This window comes from Rhinopithecus roxellana, chromosome 11, assembly GCF_007565055.1.
Source record: "Rhinopithecus roxellana isolate Shanxi Qingling chromosome 11, ASM756505v1, whole genome shotgun sequence".
In the NCBI taxonomy this organism is placed as follows: domain Eukaryota; kingdom Metazoa; phylum Chordata; class Mammalia; order Primates; family Cercopithecidae; genus Rhinopithecus; species Rhinopithecus roxellana.
In genome coordinates, this window is record NC_044559.1 from 124,189,653 (window position 1) to 124,208,094 (window position 18,442).

The 18,442-nt window shown below is 39.0% G+C and overlaps 1 protein-coding gene across 19 annotated transcripts in view; it reads right to left on the bottom strand.

Moving 5' to 3' along the window:
- The window catches only part of CREM (cAMP responsive element modulator), an 86,132-nt gene that overhangs the window by 50,364 nt on the left and 17,326 nt on the right, over positions 1 to 18,442 (bottom strand). For 13 of the 19 annotated variants that reach the window (XM_010389392.2, XM_010389397.2, XM_010389396.2 and 10 more), the window contains one exon: positions 13,899 to 14,022. The exons of 5 other annotated variants lie outside the window; for them this stretch is intronic. In XM_010389392.2, the coding sequence (XP_010387694.1) occupies positions 13,899 to 14,018 (120 nt within the window). In that variant the 5' untranslated portion in view covers positions 14,019 to 14,022. Of the gene's footprint in view, positions 1 to 13,898; positions 14,023 to 18,442 lie in introns of those variants that run through there. One more of the 19 variants, XM_010389400.2, reaches the window with a different exon arrangement.

Below are 18,442 nucleotides of genomic sequence, written 5' to 3' on the forward strand. Positions count from 1 at the left end.
CACTCAACTATCTCTATATTTTTCAACAATACATTGTCCTTAACTATAGTCACCATGCTGTACGATAGCTCTCTTGAACACATTCCTCCTAACTGTAATTATATACTCTTGGACCAACATTTCCCCATCCTTCCCTCTAACTAAGCACCCCCACCTCTGCTAACCACCATTCTACTCCCTACTTCTATGAGAACTTTTTAGACTCCACAGGAGTAAGATCATGCAGTATGTGTCTTTCTGGGCCTGGCTTATCCACTTAACAGAATGTCTTCCAGATGCCTCCATCTTGCTGCAAATGACACAACTTTATTCTTTTTTATGGTTGGATAGTATTCCATTGTGTATACATACCATACTTTCTTTATCCACTCATCCACTGATGAGTATTGAGGCTGATTCCGTATCTTGGCCATTGTGAATAGTGCTGCAATAAACATGGAAGTGCAGATATCTCTTCCACACACTGCTTTCATTTCCTTTGGATAGATACCCAGTAGTGAAATTGCTGGATCATCTGGTACCTCTATTTTTAATATCTGGAGGCACCTTCATATTGTTTTCCATAATGGCTATACTAATTTACATTCCCACCATCAGTGTATAAGTGTCCCCTTTTCTCCGTATTCTTGCCAACACCTGTTATCTTTTGTCATTTTGATAATAACCAACCTAACAGGAGGAAGGTGATATCTCATTGTAGTTTTGATTTGCAATTCCCTGATGATTAATGATGTTGAGTTTTTTTTTTGTTGTTTTTTGTTGAGACAGAGTCTCACTCTATTGCCCAGGCTGGAGTACAGTGGTGTGATCTTGACTCACTGCAACTTCCGCCTCTGGGTTCAAGCGATTCTCCTGCCTAAGCCTCCCGAGTAGCTGGTATTACAGGCACCCACCACCACACCTGCTGATTTTTGTATTTTTGGTAGAGAAATTTTGTACTAAAAACATAAAAATTAGCCAGGGCTGGTGATGCACGGCTGTAATCCCATACTTGGGAGGCTGAGGCATGTGAATAGCTTGAACCCAGGAGGTGGAGGTTGCAGTGAGCCGAGATCCCATCACCACACACCAGCATGGGCAACAGAGCAAGACCCTGTCTCATAATTATATAAAAGCACAGCAATGAAATTATGTACAGTACATATGTTTGACTAATAAATGACTGTTACTGGTTTATGTATTTATTGTATTTTTTATTATTATTTTACTTCAAATTATTTTTAAAAGTTAACTGTAAAACAGCCTCAGGCAGGTTTCTCAGGAAGTATCAAGAAGGCACTGTTATAAGAGATGACAGCTCCATGAGTTCTTTACCTGAGGACCTTCCAATGGGACAGAATGTGAAGGTGGAAGACAGCAATATGGATGATCCTGACACTATACAGGCCTGGGCCAATATGTGTGTTTGTGTCTCAGTTTTTAACAAAAAAGTTTAAAAGTAAAAAATAAAAAATTTCAAACACAGAAAAGGTTTATAGAACAAGCATAGAAAACATTTTTATGCAGCTGTATAATATGTTTGTATTTTAAGCTAAGTGTTATTACAAGTCAAAAAATAAAAAATTTACAATAAGCTACAGTTCATTTATTGAAGAAATGATGTTTTATGAATTTAGTATAACCTAAGTGTACAATGTTTATCAAGTTTACAATAGCAAAAAAATAAAGTAAGTTAGCCAGGCATGGTGGCATGTGCCTGTAGTCCCAGTTACTTGAGAGACTGAGGCAGGAGGATCACTGGAGCCCAGGAGTTTGAGGCGGCAGTGAACTATGAACTCTACTCCAGCCTGGGCAAAAGAGCAAAACTCTATTAAAAAAAAGATAGTCTACAGTAGTGTACAATAATGTCCGAGGCCTTCACATTCCCTCACCACCCACTCGCTGGCACACCCAGGACAACATCCAGTCCTGCAAGCTCCACTACGGTTTTGTGCCCTATACAGATGTGCCATTTTTATCTTTGATACCGTATTTTTACTGTATCTTTCCTATGCTTAGATACACAAATACTTACTATTGTGCTCCAATTGCCTATAGTATTCAGTATAATCGCATCCTGTACAGGTTTGTAGCCTAGAAATAATGGGCTGTACCATACAGCTTAGGTATATAGTGGGCTATACTATATCATCTAGGTTTGTGTAAGTACACTCTAGATGTTTGCACAAAGATGAAATCACCATACCATTGGTTCTGTTGGATCAGAAGGGGGAAAAAAAAAGATGAAATCGCCTAACAACACATTTTTCAAAAGGTATACCTGTTGTTAAGTGATGAATTACTGTACTTGGCCATTTTTATGTCTTCTTTTGAGGAAAGTCTATTCGGGTCTTTTGCAGATGTTTAGAAAATCAGGTTATTTTCTTACTATTGAGTTGTTTGAGTCCTTCTTGTGTTTTGGACATTAACCCCTTATCAGATGTATAGTTTGCAAATATTTTCTCCCATTCTGTAGGTTCCCTCTTCACTCTGTTGAATGTTTCCTTTGCTATGGGGAAGCTTTATAGTTTGACGTAATATTGTTTGTCCATTTTTGCTTCTGTTGCCTGTGCTTTTAAGGTCGTATCGAAAAACTCATTGGCCAGACTAATGTCAAGGAGTTTCCTGTTTCCTTGTAGTAGTTTCATAGTTCTGGGTCTTATATTTAATCCATTTTCAAGAGTCGATTTTTGTTTATGGTGACAGACAAAGGCCTAATTTCATTCTTTTGCATGTGAATATCCAGTTTTCCCAACATCATTTATTAAGGAAAATGGCCCTTTCCCCATTGTGTGGTCCTGCCATCTTTGTTGAATATAAGTTGGCTGTAAGTAAATACATGGTTTTATTTCTGGACTTTATATTCTGTTCCATTGATCAATGTATCTGTTTTCATGCTGGTACCATGCAGTTTTAATTACTATAGCTCTACAGTATATTTTGAAGTCAGCTGGTGTTATGCCTTCAGCTTTGTTCTCTTTTTTTTTTTTTTTTGCAAGACAAAGAGTCTTGACTTTCAAATGATTATCAGTATACCAAGTAATAACATGTAACAAGTTCTTAAGTTCTAAAATCTAGTAAACATGATTAAGATAAACTAAAAGCAGCCCAAACAATTATACCAATATTGTTGTCCTAATCATTAGCAGGAATAGATTAAGGCTGAATGTTGCTTCACACAGGTTACAAATAAGTATTTACTATTTTTTCATACATAAAGCCCTGGCAAATTCAGTAATGCATTAGGGGGAAAAATTATTTAATCCCTTTCTTTCTTCAAAAAAATTGGTTTTGTTTAATTAGATCTAAGAAAGAAAATGTCAACACTGACATATATGTTGCTTGAACCAAAAGGCATATGAAAATAGACAACATATACCAATTCATTTTCTAAGAAACACGAAATCTTTAGATAAGTTCTCAGTCTGGGGAAAAAAAAAAAAAACAAAATAAAACTGCATTTGCTACTCTCCAAAAAGGGGAGGGACCTATTACATAATATACAGAAATAATTTAATGCCTTTCCATAAGCATATAACTAGAGCTATGTTGAAACTTCATATTCCATGAGAGCATCTAAAATGCCAATTCATAGAAAAGGTGCTTTTTTCTTCTCCTACCCATTTACGCAGCAGTTTTCATAGGTTTCTGGCCAGATGTCGCAGACAAAGGCCAAGAGGTTGTTCAAGACTTCCTCCTTGTTCTGCCGGAAGTAGGTCTGGAGGATGATCATCTTTTTTCCTGGGCCTCCTTTTTCACTTCAGTACTTCAGCTTCATTCGCCTTGAACTCTTTTTTCCCTCTGCAGCTGGCACTGTTCAATTCAGCCTAAGCTACTTCTTTGGCCTGCTTCAGTCCCCCGTCCATCCACCTGTGGGCCATGGAAACCTTCTCAGCAGCCCACTTCTGGGTCTGAAGCAGCTGCAGGATACCCTGCAACGGACTGGCCATGGTAGTGGTTCCAGCTTCGTTCTTTTGGTTCAAGATTGCTTTTGTTATTTGGGGTCTTTTGTGGTTCTGTATAAATTTGGGGATTGTTTTTCCCTATCTTTGTGAAGAATGTCATTGATATTTTTGATAGGGATTGCACTGAATCTGTAGACCGCTTTGGGTAGTGTGGACTTTTTAAACAATACTAATTATTCCAATCCATGAACATTTATTTGTGTCTCCTTCAATTTCTCTCATCAATGTTTTTTATAGTTTTCAATGTAGAGATATTTCACCTCCTTGCTTAATTTTATTTCTAAGTATTTTTTTCATAGCTATTGTAAATACAGTTTTCTTGATATTTTTTTCCAGGTAGTTCACTATTAGATAAAAACAATACTGATTTTTATTTCATATCCTGCAACTTCAGTGAATTCATTTATTAGATCTAACAGGTTTTTCTGGGGGCATCTTTAAGGTTCTCTAATTTTCATTCCTTTTTTTTAAAGGTCACGTCAGATGTAAGATCATGTCATTTGTGAACAGGGACAAGGTGACTTCTTCCTTTCCAATTCAGTTGCCTTTTCTTTCTTCCTTTTGCCTAATTGCTCTGGCTAGGACTTTCAGTACAATGCTGAATAGAAGTGGCAAAAATGGGCATCCGTGTCTTTTTCTTTTTTCTTTTTTTTTTTTTGAGACAGGGTCTGGCTCTGCCATCCAGGCTGGAGTGTAGGGGCATGATCTTCGTTCATTACAACCTGTGCCTCCCAGGCTCAAGCCATCCTCCCGCCTCAGCCTCCCAAGTAGCTGGGACTTACAGGTGTGTGCCACCATGACCAGCTAACATTTGTATGTTTTCTGGTAGAGACAGGGTTTCACCATGTTGCCCAGGCTGGTCTCTTTACCTCCTGGATTCCAGCAATCCACCTGCCTCAACCTCCCAAAGTGCTGGGATTACAGGTATGAGCCACAACACCTGGCCTGGTATCCTTGGCTTATTCCAGATCTTAGAGAAAAAGCTTTCAACCTTTCTCCATTTGGCATGTTAGTTGTGGGTGTGTCATATTGCCTTTGTTGCATTGAGGTACATCCCTTCTTTATGTAATTTGTTGAGAGTTTTTATAATGAAATATTGAATTTTTCAAATGCTTTTTATGCATATATTGTGATGATGATATGGTCTTTTTCCTTCATTCTGTTGATGTGATGTATCAGGCTTATTGATTTGTGTATGTTGAACCATCCTTGCATCCCTGGGATGAATGGTACTTGATCATTGTTAATGATCTTTTTAATATGTTGTTGAATTTGGTTTGTTAGTATTTTGTACCTATGTTCATCAGGGATACTGACTGTAGTTTTTGTTGTTGTTGCATCTTTATATGCATTGTTTTAAAGGAAAATGGTTATTATCTGCCGAAACAGAGGTCTACTTCTGAATGAAACCTGTTTAAAGACAAGTGTTTTTCCTGAACTATGTCTGTTTTCTTCATTTAATATTGTCTCTACCTAATACATTCAATACCATAACCAGGGTTTTCTCCCCTCTACCTTTTAAGAAAACCACTACAGTTTTATCTCTGATAGGACTACAAAATCCACATTTGTGAAGAGCACTATGAAGATGTCATCACAACTATTCAATGAACCAGAAATTTCCCAAAGCCTCTGTTTTCCAAATATAATTCTCAATAGTCTGGGATTTACAAGGGTTATAAATAACAAATGATAAAATAAGGCAAAGAAAACAATCTCTGGCTGAACATAGTGGCTTACGCTTGTAGTGCCAACATTTTGGGAAGCTGAAGAGGGAGGATCACTTGAGGTCAGGAGTTCGAGACCAGCCTGAGTAAGACAGTGAGACCCCATCTCTACAAAAAATTTAAAAGTTAGCCAAGCGTGGTGGTATACACCTGTAGTTCTAGTTACTCCAGGAGACTGAGGCAGGAATATCACTGGAGCCCAAGAGACTGAGGCTGCAGTGAGCCACAATCAAGCCACTGCACTCCAGCCTGGGTGACAGAGTAAGACTCTGTTTCTTAAAAAAAAGAAAAGAGGTGGCCAGGCACGGTGGCTCATGCCTGTAATTCCAACACTTTGGGAGGCTGAGGCGGATCACAAGGTCAAGAAATTGAGGCAGGCGGATCACGAGGTCAAGAAATTGAGACCATCTTAAAAAAAAGAAAAGAGGTGGCCAGGCACGGTGGCTCACGCCTGTAATTCCAGCACTTTGGGAGGCTGAGGCAGGCGGATCACGAGGTCAAGAAATTGAAACCCCATCTCTACTAAAAATACAAAAAATTAGCCGGGCGTGGTGGCAGGAGCCTGGAGTCTCAGCTACTCGGGAGGTTGAGGTAGGAGAATGGCGTGAACCCGGGAGGCAGAGGTTGCAGTGAGCCGAGATCGCGCCACTGCACTCCAGCCTGGGCAACAGAGCAAGACTCCATCTTGAAAGAAAGAAAGGAAAGGAAAGGGAAAAGGAAAGGGGAAAGGAAAAAGGAAAAATTATCCGGGCATGGTGGCATGCACCTGTAGTCTCAACTCTCAGGAGCCTGAGTCAGCAAGAGAATCACTTGAACCTGGGAGGTGGAGGTTACAGTTAGCTGACATTGCACCACTGCACTCCAGCCTGGGTGACAGAGCGAGACTCTGTCTCAACAACAACAACAACAACAACAACAACAACAACAACAAAGAATCCCTAAGTCTTACTCAAAAAAGAAACTATAAAATTAATGTTTCTTTTTCCAAATTTCAACATCTAGCCTATTTTTTTTTGTTATTCATTATCTTTTATTGTGGTAAAAGACACATAACATATTCACCGTTTAAGTGTAGTTTGTAGTAGTGTTCAGTATATTCACATTATTGTTAATCAGATCTCCAGAACTTTTTCATCTTGCAAATCTGAAACTCTACACCCATTAAACAATGACTCCCCATTTTTCCATCCTCGCAGCTTACTCTTTTACTAAAGAAAATCATACAGAAAAAGGCAAAAGGAATAACTGTATTTATACTGAGTTATTTTTTCATTACTGCTAGTGACAAATTACCCATTAGTAAAATTAAGAAGGGGAACTTGAACATTTTCCATGAGTATCCAAACTTCATAGAAAATCCTTACAAATTACAGAAAAATCTTTAACAGTCTCCCAAACACTAAAATAAATTTGTATGCATTTTTATTGTAAGTATAAAACCAAACGTTTTCTGAAATTTGACTCTGACTGATTTATACTTCCTGAAATTACCTCTGAAACACCAAAATTTATTAAAGCAAAGTACTGTCACCTTTAATACACTGGTATGAAAACAAAAACGCATTCTAAAGCCAAAAACTAACCTTTAAAGAAATATACTATTATATACAAAATTATCAAAATGTGAGCATAGATACATAACAAATTCTTGTTGAAGTTGAAAAAAGTTGGTTACTAAACAGTTCACGAGTTACTTTTTATTATGGCCTCTGAACCTTGAATTACCCTCAATAATGAATTACAGTTCAAAGTAGTGGGTTTTTCTGAATTGGTTAAGGAGCATTTTATAATACAGATTTAGCATTAATTGAAAAAAATTTACTCTCTTCCTTTTTCTGCCAACTTTTTTTCATTTTTATAGATAATTCTAACAGAATACAAATGTTCTAGGTAACAGATAAAATATGAACAATGAAAAACAGCCAGGGGAAAGAATACATAAAAATAGGGAGCAATAGTGAAAAAATCAACAGTAAAACAAATTTTTATTTCAAAATCTTTTTTTTTTTTTTTTGAGACGGAGTCTTGCTCTCACCCAGGCTGGAGTGCAGTGGCGCAATCTCGGCTCACTGCAAGTTCTGCCTCCCGGGTTCACACCATTCTCCTGCCTCAGCCTCCCGAGTAGCTGGGACCACAGGCACCCGCCACCATGCCTGGCTAATTTTTTTTTTGTATTTTTAGTAGAGATGGGGTTTCACCATGTTAGCCAAGATGGTCTCGATCTCCTGACCTCGTGATCTGCCCGCCTCAGCCTCCCAAAGTGCTGGGATTACAGGCGTGAGCCACCACGCCCGGCTCTATTTCAAAATCTTAACAGGAACACTTTTCTCCTTCAGTAAGAGTCCCTCAGCTAAGAAAATTAATATACTGAAACTAAAATACAAGATTCAATAAAACACTGACCATAACTAGATCTACTTAGCTGAAATTATATGAAATCAACCTAACATAATGCAGACCATCTTTAATACACAAATATGAGGTTGCTGACCTATTAACAAGAGAAAATGGTGCTTGAGGTTTTCTATTTGTTTGCTCATTTTTTGTCTGTTTTGTGATTGCCATCTACATCCTTCCTAGGCCTATCTGGAACCAAGAAGATGGATTTTTGGCATAGCTGGCCAAAACAGAGAAATGCCATTCCAATTTTCCACCAGATTAAAAAAGAAAATTTACAACTCACACATGACAACATTTCCAAGTATCCCTTGTTAAATCGTTCCTACTTCAATCCCCCACGGCATGCTAGGGCTGCTTTATTCCAAGGGACTCCTTACACAGTGTGTGTTTAGAATGGAAAAGATAAGAAAGGATAAGATATGAAGCCATCAGAAATTCAGAAGAGTTAGTCACTTTTGGCAAACATCATAGGGTTCACAGAGTTCAGCTTGATTAGGAGAGTATAATCTCTGAACAACATTCCCTAGTGGCTTTCTCTGCCTCCCTAGCGTCTCCTTGTTTCCAAAAATACAGAGGTCCTTGGAGAGGTTAAGTGTTATACGAGAACTAATTCTCTGGAGGCAGTATGCTGACCTTGACAATCTCCAGAGTTTCCTTCCCCCCCGTGACTCCTGTGATGTTGCTCCTTTCATCTTTCCCTTCTATCTTTGCTGAAACCTTGAGAAGTGGTCATTTATAAAGAAGAGTTACTTAGCTTTCAGAGTCAAGGCCTCCAGGCTTCATCAGCAGCTATGGGGAATTATACTTCTGAAAGTCAGTTTTAAGGTACATCCTTTCCACTGGCTCCATTTGAATGACCTCACCCACCTAGGTCTTCATGGCAGTGTTACCAATTCCCAAGAGTCTGGGAACAAGAAAAGTTCAAGGTGTCCACTCTGCTGCCTTCAGAGTAGATCATACATTTGTGAAATGAATATGGATTGCATATTAATTATACTTAACTAGGTATAATGACATTTTGTTATATAAGAAAATGTCCATAATGTTTTAAGAGTTGTATACCCAGAAGTAAGTAGGAGTAAAATGACATGATGTCTGAGATCTGCCGAGCAGCTTAAAATACTTCAGCGACAAGAAGAAAAAAAGAAGATAGATGAGGCAAGTGCTACAAAATCTTTTTTTTTTTTTTTTTTTTTTTTGAAACAAGGTCTCACTATGTTGTCAGGCTGGAGTACAGTGGTTATTCATAGGCATGATCACAGTGCACTACAGCCTTGAGCTCCTGGGCTCAAGCAATCAACTGGTCTGTTTCCCAAGTAGCTGGGACTACAAGGGCATGCCACCACACCTGGCAAAAAATTTTTTTATATTTATTTTTTATTATAGAGACAGGATCTCAAGCTGGTCTTGAACTCCTGGGCTCAGGCAATCCTCTTGCCTCAGCCTCCCAAAGTGCTGGGATTACAGGCATGAGCCACCATGCCTGGCCTAGCAAAATCTTAATAATTACTAACTTTATATATACATGGAATCATTCTTCTACTTTTCTGTATGTTTGAAGTCTTTCACAACAAAAGAAGTTTTAACTTCCCATTACCTATTTAAAAACCATATTATTTCCAGAGGATGTAAGTGTCACTACTTTAAAACTACTTGTATCATACATACAATATTTTTGCTTTTCACCATTTTGATTTCTGGAAAAGATTTCCTCCTGGCCAGGTTATTTAAAATGGACTCTCCAATTTATTATCAAAGGTTTTACCAGAATCCAGTGGGTCTAGTTCTATATATCAACACACGTACTTAATAAATACCAGCTTCCATTCAAAATAAATCAGCATAAAAATAATTTAGACAAGAAGAAAGCCAAGAAAACATTTAACCTCCAGTTATCAGGATTTGTTAATGGCAACTCGTGCTTCCAACTTTTGGACATTACCACCACCGTGATTTTGTTTTCGAACAGAAGAGAAAGGCTCCATTTATTACTACAAAGTTATAAAATAGAAAAGCAAAACTCCAGTCTCCCTTGGTGTACCTGCACCTCACCTCAATCTATCAGCAGAACAGGGGCCTGACAGCCAAGACCAAGCTCAACAGTTGCTAGGTCTCTGATGATTTTCAGAGTATATTCTTGATTAGCAGAAGCTCTGGAAAGCCCAGAGCAGTCAAAACAACTAGTATCAAATGACATTAGATGCAGAGAATCAAACCCACTGAATGTTCTGCTCACGCCTTTTGTTCCCACACTGTTTACTGATAATCTGATAACATAAACAAGGAAAGTGAGTGTCAGAAATTCCTCTTTATACACAACTAAATTTAAATCTAAAACATATGGAAATTTACAATCCTTAAGTTTGAAGAAAAATGAGTCAAGCAGCAAGTAAATATAAAGCCATCAGAAATTCAGAAGAGTCACTTTTGGCATTACATCATAGGGTTAATAGAGTTCAGCTTGATTTCCTACTCCTTATAAGATATATGACATCGTACGATAGTAATAATACTCATAAACAAACAGCTGCTGGTGTCACAATAACTTAAATGAGTAATTATGTTCAGAAAATTCTGACTGCTAAGAATTGTCTTCTAATTCTTCAAAAAATCACGATCCATGCATGGTATGCAGGATAATTCTTAATCAAAATAATCCATGAGTCAGCATACAGATTACTTCTTAATCTCTTTATATTTCTAACATGTGAAAGACAAAAACCATAGTTTACTGTTGGATCAAATACTTCAAACAGGCTGGGTGCAGTGGCTCACGCCTGTAATCCCAGCACTTCAGGAGGTCAAAGCAGGTGGATCACTTGAGGTCAGGAGTTCAAAACCAGCCTGGCCAACATGGCATAACCCTGTCTCTACTAAAAACACAAAAATCAGTCAGACATGATGGCACATGCCTGTAATCCCAGCTACTCGGGAGGCTGAGGCATAATAATTGCTGAAACCCGGGAGGTGGAGGTTGCAGTGAGCAGAGGTTACAGTGAGCTGAGACTGCACCACTGCATTCCAGCCTGGGTGACAGAGTGAGACTCCGTCTCAAAAACAAAACAAAACAAAAACAACAAAAAATACTTCTAACAACAGAAAATAGAAAAACAGCAAAACTCCATGAATTTACTATCCAGATTTAATAACTATCAATATTTATTAGCATACAACATTATGAGATTTTTAAAGAAGCATTACAAACATAAACACAGGCTTTTTCTAGTTCCTTGATTCTGCCTTCTCAGAAGTTTCTATAATCTTCCATTTTATTCAAAACATTCCCGAATTTCCCACATCCCAGTTCTCATCCTTTTGTCTCACAAACCCATCTTTCTCTTACTTCAAGACAAGTTTCTTAAAAGACACTATACTTCCAATTTCCACTTCCCCTCCTCTTACTTATTCTCTAAGCTAGTTTCTGTCCACTGGACTCCTATTCAATTCCAAGCCCTCAGAAACCCAAGGCTACTTTTCAGACTCCACATTACTTAACCTGTTGGCAACTTTTCTTTCTTTTTTTTTTTTTTTTTTTTTGTGAGACAGAGTCTCACTCTGTCACCCAGGCTGGAGTGGAGTGGCTCCATGTTGGCTCACTGCAACCTCGGCCTCCTGAGTTCAAGAGACTCTCGTGCCTCAGCCTCCCGAGTAGCTGGGACTACAGGCATGTGCCACCATATCCACCTAGTTTTGTATTTTTAGTAGAGACAGAGTTTTTTCATGTTGGCCAGGCTGGTCTCGGACTCCTGGCCTCAAGCGATCCACCTGCCTCGGCCTCCCAAAGTACTGGGATTACAGATATGAGCCACTGCACCCAGCCACCTGTTGGCAATTTCTGAGTGAGGCTCACAGATGTGGCTGTCACCCAGCCTGAAGGTCCTCAGAATTGCAAATTACCATATTTAGATAATGGGAGTCTATTGCTGGGACTTCAGCCCCAGAATTCTGGGGCAAAAGGCATCTGTAGAACTTAGTGAGCCAGGACCCACCTAGAGGGAAGTAGAAAGAATAAAATGTATTTTCAGGCTGGGTACAAGAAGCTCACGCCTATAATTCCAGCACTTTGGGAAGCTGAGGTGCAAGGACAGCTTCTGCAAAGGAGTCTGAGACCAGCCTGGGCAATATAGTGAGAATTTGTCTCTACTGAAAAAAAAAAAAGTGCTTTCAACTACAACTTCAGCAAAGGGAGATTACTGACCAGAAATCACAGCTCTAAAAATTCTGGAAAATCCCAAAACCTTGAAAAAAAGTATATGCTTTCTATTCGATTCACACAGACAAAAACACTAAAGGAGCTACAGCAAAATGTTAACAATGATTAAATCTCTGGATGTTAAGATTATGGATAGTTTTCATATTCTTCATTTTAGTAATATTTATTTTCTACAATGAACATGCATTTTTTTTTTTTAACAAGGGTGGGTGCATGTGTGAGGGTGTGTGTGTGTGTTTATGTGTTTAAGCAAAAGGCCTGGCCTACAAGCCTGTCTTTCAGTGTAACAAAAGGTGTTGCTAGGGAGATACAGCTCTACAGAACATCACAGAAAACCTCCAGGGAACGAGTGGGTGTTGGCAGCTTTAAAGAGGAAAGAAAAGTAGGCTGGGTACATGGGAAAGGAGAGCTCTCACACCAGTCTGGCCTAATATAAACCAAGAAGTGTCTGGTGTTTCCCCCGCACCTTCCAGTCAGCCACCAGGTCCTTTTTATTCTCCCTTTAACATACCAAAGGTCTCACCACTGCTCTGTACCTCACGCTACCTTGATTCTACCAGGCATCCTGATGGTGTCTTCACTTCCGACTCACTGACTTCCAATTCCACCTCCACATGGCTACTAGTGTCTAAACTGAAACTATGGTGGGCACCTAAAAATATTTCAGGACTATTTAGAGTACAGTGTACTCTAAACCCTGAAATGTATACAATCCTCTGCTTACCTTCACCAGCTGGACTGCCCAGCCCAGACACCTGGCTCCAGTTAAACTCAATACCCACAGTTTCCTGAACATCCCATGCCCTGGCTTTGTGCCTCTTGCACACTCTTCACTCTGCCTAGAATATGCTTCCTCACCTTATCAACCTGGCAGACTCCCACTCATTCTTTGTGTCTAGCTCAAAGGAGATCTGTAAAGCACTCCTAGTCAGCTGGCTGCTCCCTCTTCTGTAGGCCTTATTCATTTTCTACATAGTATTTTACAGCACTTCTTACCCTACTGGAGGTATTGCTAAAATATGTCTACCCTACCAAACCATGAGATACTTAAGGCCTGAAACTACATATCCACATGCATCTGGAATAATTAGACACAGCAGACATTCAATAAATATTTGATGAACTAACCAATGTGTTATAGTTATCTCAGAAATAAATTTTCGGATCTGGAAATAGGTACTGACTGATACTGGTGCTCTCTGAATGAAACCAATTCAGAGTTCGAGACCTAACTAAAAAGAAAGTAATGATCAAGACAAATACATACTGGGCAAACGGTAAGATTTCTGTCATCTTAACAGCTAAGGACATCAGAACTGTATTGATTTCGAATTAGCAACTCTCTCAAATCATACTTTGAGGATTACATATTCCAGAAGGGTTTTTGTTTTTCCGTCCATAGTGGTGGTGGCAGTGGAGATGGGGCACTGCTGAATGTCTGTTAAAATGCAAGGCTAATCACAGTATGTATCTTTTCTTCACAATCAAATCAGCAAGAATGGCTGATAACCAAGGAACATGGAAAATTTAAGATCAATGGCAAGAAAACAGAACCTGCACCTAATTCTCATTTCCATGTATTTTGACTTTCAACGGTGCCTGCCTATTGCCTACCTGAGCTAAAGCAGGGATTGAATTTTGGCCAGTCTGAGTCTGCAAATGAGCAGACTTGCTCTCTGTCAAAGAAGCTGTTATACTTCCATCATGCTGGGATTCAACTGTTTCCATGGTCATTTGTCTGAAAAGACAATAAAAAGGAAGACAAATTAAGGCCCTATCTTAAGTATTTGGAAATACAGGTTGAACATCCCTCATCCAAAAATCCAAAATCTGAAATGCTCCAAAATCTGAAACTTTCTGAGCATTTACATGATGCCACAAATGGAAAATTCCACATGTGACCTCATGCTATGGCTCAAAACTTTGTATCTTGTACAAAAATCATTAAAAATATTGTATAAAATTACCTTCGGACTATAAGGTGTATATGAAACATAAATGAATCTCGTGTGTAGACCTGGCTCTCATCCCCAAGGTAACTCACATGTATACGCAAATATCCTAAATCCAAAAAAATCCAAATTCTGAAACAATTCTGGTCCCAAGCATTTCAGATAAGGGATACTCAACCTGTACTGTTTTTACCTAGCTTTCTAATAACCATTTCTGACATCCAATTGTACTATCTGGTTTTTTTTTTTTTTTTCAAGAAACAGGTTCAATAGTAGAGTCCTAACTCTCTCAGCTTTTCTTTTCTGCTCACTGAATATGAACATTACCAAGGGAGCACTGCAAAACGTCTTGTGAGAACTACCTTATTTTAAAACTTAAAAAACTTACAATAAAGTCTTCCTGATTATTACTTTAACCCTGCTGTTTAGCATGAATGACTTTGTTTCCCATTTTACATGAAAAGTATAAATATTCTATAATTCTCAAGGCCTAATAAACCTGTTTTATATTATGAGGTAGCATGAAGGAATTTCCCCATTGTCTAAATTAAATGTATAATAATATTAAAATGTGTCTTGCATTGTTATCACTAAGTCGTTTCTGATAAACAAACCCCAATTATTGAAAAAAGAGGACCTAATTTTTCCAGGAAAAAACTTCTCATGTGATTTGAAGTCTGTGTATGACTTCAGTTTAAGTTAACGATTTCTATATGGACTCTTTTTAGAAGGCAAACTATATTATAATAAATTTTATCCTGTTAAAGATAAAATATAAACAAAATAAAATTTAAATTTAAAAACTTATAGAAACTACTCCCTGTTGTTACACATCTTTTCAGCTGTCAATAATACAGTATGTTTTTTTCACCTTAGTCTAACTATACGTCCAAAATGTATATAGTCCACTTACATCTTTGAATTAAAACATCCAAGTTGTTTTTCCAGATTTAATTAGTTACCAGATCCTACAGATCCTTCATCTACTGTCTTTGACTTCATACCGCCTTTTGCATTCCAATAGCCATTAGCCAAATCCAATCCTTCCATGCTCAAACCTGTCTGCTATCGTCTATACTACAGTTATTTTAACACTTATAGCTGACCAGGACAATTTAGAGCAATTATACCAAAATACAAACAGAGCCTACCATAGAAAAATGTCTTTCCCTATATATTGCCTAATCCTTTATCTCTTTTCTTAAAACTTCCCAGAGTGGCCTCTCCAATTCTAGGTAATAATTATAGGTCATCATCACACATAAAGTGTAACTCCTACTGTTCTACTTTTGGTTATGTGAGCAGTTTCCAAAGAAAATACCTCAAGACATTAGTTCTGCAGGTTCTAAAAAGGCATTATCTGGGGGAAAAGGGTAGGGAAAGTGCTTTGTCAAAACGTTTTAAAGATTAAAAGGGTTTCTTTCCCACAGAACATCTCAAAAGCTTCAATCTGCTAGTGTGTCTTGAGAAGGGTGAAAGGCACAGGTCCAACAGACACCATTTTTTAAAAGCATCTGACCACCAAACAAACCCTTTTCCCACAAAGCATGCCCTAGCAGGAGTATTTTGGAAACCACATGGGAAATGTCTTGTGCTATTTTTTATGCCTTTGAAACATAAAACCTTTCTTAAGGTTCTCCAACAACTTGGGTCTCAACTCAAAAATTACATGCTGAAAGGCCTTCCCCAGTAAACTCTATTTCATTCTAGAAACATTCATTTAGCATCATCTACATGGCAGGCTCTGAAAATACAAAAGCAGGTAAGTTATGGCCCTTGCCCTGGTGGAATCCATTAACTATGTTGTTGGTTTCTCAAATTATGGTCCTTGGACAACTCGCATCGGAATTAACGAAAAGTATTTGCCCTAAAAAATGCAGAAGCTTAGGCTCAACCCCAAACCTAGTTAATCAAACTTTCTTGAGAATTTAACTTCTTATATTCAAACAATTCCAATATGTACTAAAATTTGAGAAACACAGCTTATTGGCAGGTCAGTAATTAAAGTAAATCACAAGTAAAGTAATTTCTTTCTTTCTTTTTTTTTTTTTTTTTTTTTGAGGTGGAGTTTCGCTCTGTCAACCCAGGCTGGAGTGCAGAGGCATGTCTCAGCTCACTGCAACCTCTGCCTTCCAGGTTCCAGCAGTTCTCTGGCCTCAGCCTCCCAAGTAGCTGGAATTACTGGCGTGCGCCCCCGTGCCCAGCTAATTTTTGTGTTTTTAGAAGAGACGGGGCTTCGCCATGTTGGCCAGGCTGGTCTTCCAACTCCTGACCTCAGGTGATCTGCCCGCCTTGGCCTCCCAAAGTGCTGGGATTACTAGGCATGAGCCACCGCAACTAGCTGTAATTTCTTGAATCATGTGATGTATGTGATCCATTAAATGCTCTGGAAAACATAAGAGAATGACTAAGTCCGCCAGAGGATGTGGTCATATGAGTTGTAGGTTGAGTAGGATTTCACCAGCTAGAAACAACAGGTCAACTATGAGAGGGAGGAAAGTACAGAGGATATCTGGGAAACAGAATAGCTGATTGGAGTAGAAAATCTGGGGAAGGGAAGGGGGGATAATTAGATTTAATGGGAAAGAGACAGAGTAGGACTGGTACAAATAGGGCTGGAAGGGTTGCATGGAATTAAATTAGGAATAATCTCTCTCTCTCTTTTTTTTTTTTTTTGAGACGAAGTCTTGCTCTGTCACCCAGGCTGCAGTGCAGTGGCATGATCTGGACTCACTGCAACCTCCGCTTCCTGGGTTCAAGCGATTCTCCTGCCTCAGCCTCTCAAGTATCTGGGATTACAGGCACGCACCACCAGACCCGGCTAATTTTTTGTATTTTTAGTAGATACAGGGTTTCACCACGTTGGCCAGGCTGGTCTCCAACTCCTGGCCTCAAGTGATCAGCCCGCTTCAGCCTCCCAAAGTGCTAGGATTACAGGCGTGAGCCACCATGCCCTGTCTGAGTTACAACTCAATAACTGATATTTAAAATAACTATCCTGAGTCATCAAAAAAAGGCTAATTATGTTCAGTATACTTTAAGGACAGAGGGGTACACACTGTGGAATCCAAGAAGTCTCCCATTTAAAAACAAAAAACGTTTTAATGATTAAGAAGATAAACTATTTGGGACTCAATTTTTGAGATATGATAAAAGACTGTAAGCTATCAAACAGATTTCAAAGTGTTTTATACATGAAAATGTCTTGATACGTATCATCTCAAGAAATCATTTTAATTGGTCCATTTTTCTCTGGGGGCATTTCCCAGAGAGTTCAGTCCTTTGCCCTTTTCCTTTTGTCAATATTACAGAATTTTCCAATATGAATACTATGGCTTCTTCAATCCTGTATGCAGATGGCTCCCAAATCTGTATTTACACACACCTCCCTCCTACTGAGTATCTCAACCTGAGGTTTTCATGGACACCTGTCACTTCTCTTTTATCTCTTTAGTCAAGAGTATCATCGTCCATTCAGACTCCAAAGCTAGAATCGTGTGTCTATATTATCAGTCAGAACCAGATCAACCACAAAAAGCAACCCCACAAAGCTAAACATCAGTCAGAATGCCATGAGGCCTTGAGCCTTAGGGAGAAAGGCAGAGATGGAAGGTCAGCAGCCACCCCAACTCCTCCTCCTTACCAGAATTTAGCACTGGGCACTGTTCGCTGTAACCTCCCATTGCCTCACTGGACAAAGTAGTTGAGCTGCTGTTCCACACAGTTGCTGCCAACCACTCTGAAGACAAAAATCACAGACAACGGGCCTCTTCCTAAGCCACAACTAAACTGCAATGCCCCTGTACCCGTGCCAGAATCATACTCAAATCACTGTCCAAGATATAAACTCCTTCCATATTTCATCTTCACTCTCATAACTAGTGCTTCCTTTCCCTCCATAATACAACCCCTCACTCCTGTTCTCCTTCCAAACCCCAGCAATGTGCTATCCAGAACTCCCAAACCTCGCAGCTGTCCTCTCAAGAAGGTACTGCTCATCTTCCCACACCCAATCAAGGTCAGCATGTTGACTGGCCATCTGCTTTGTTCCCCACTGTTGCTTCCCACCTGCACCTCCTTTACTCCCCTGTAAAAACCCTTGTTCAACTGAGGCTCAAGGTCATCAGGATCCATAAGATAATCATTATCTACTGACCTTCAGGATGTAAACTGAGGACTCTGGCTCCTGATGTAAAAGTCTTCCTC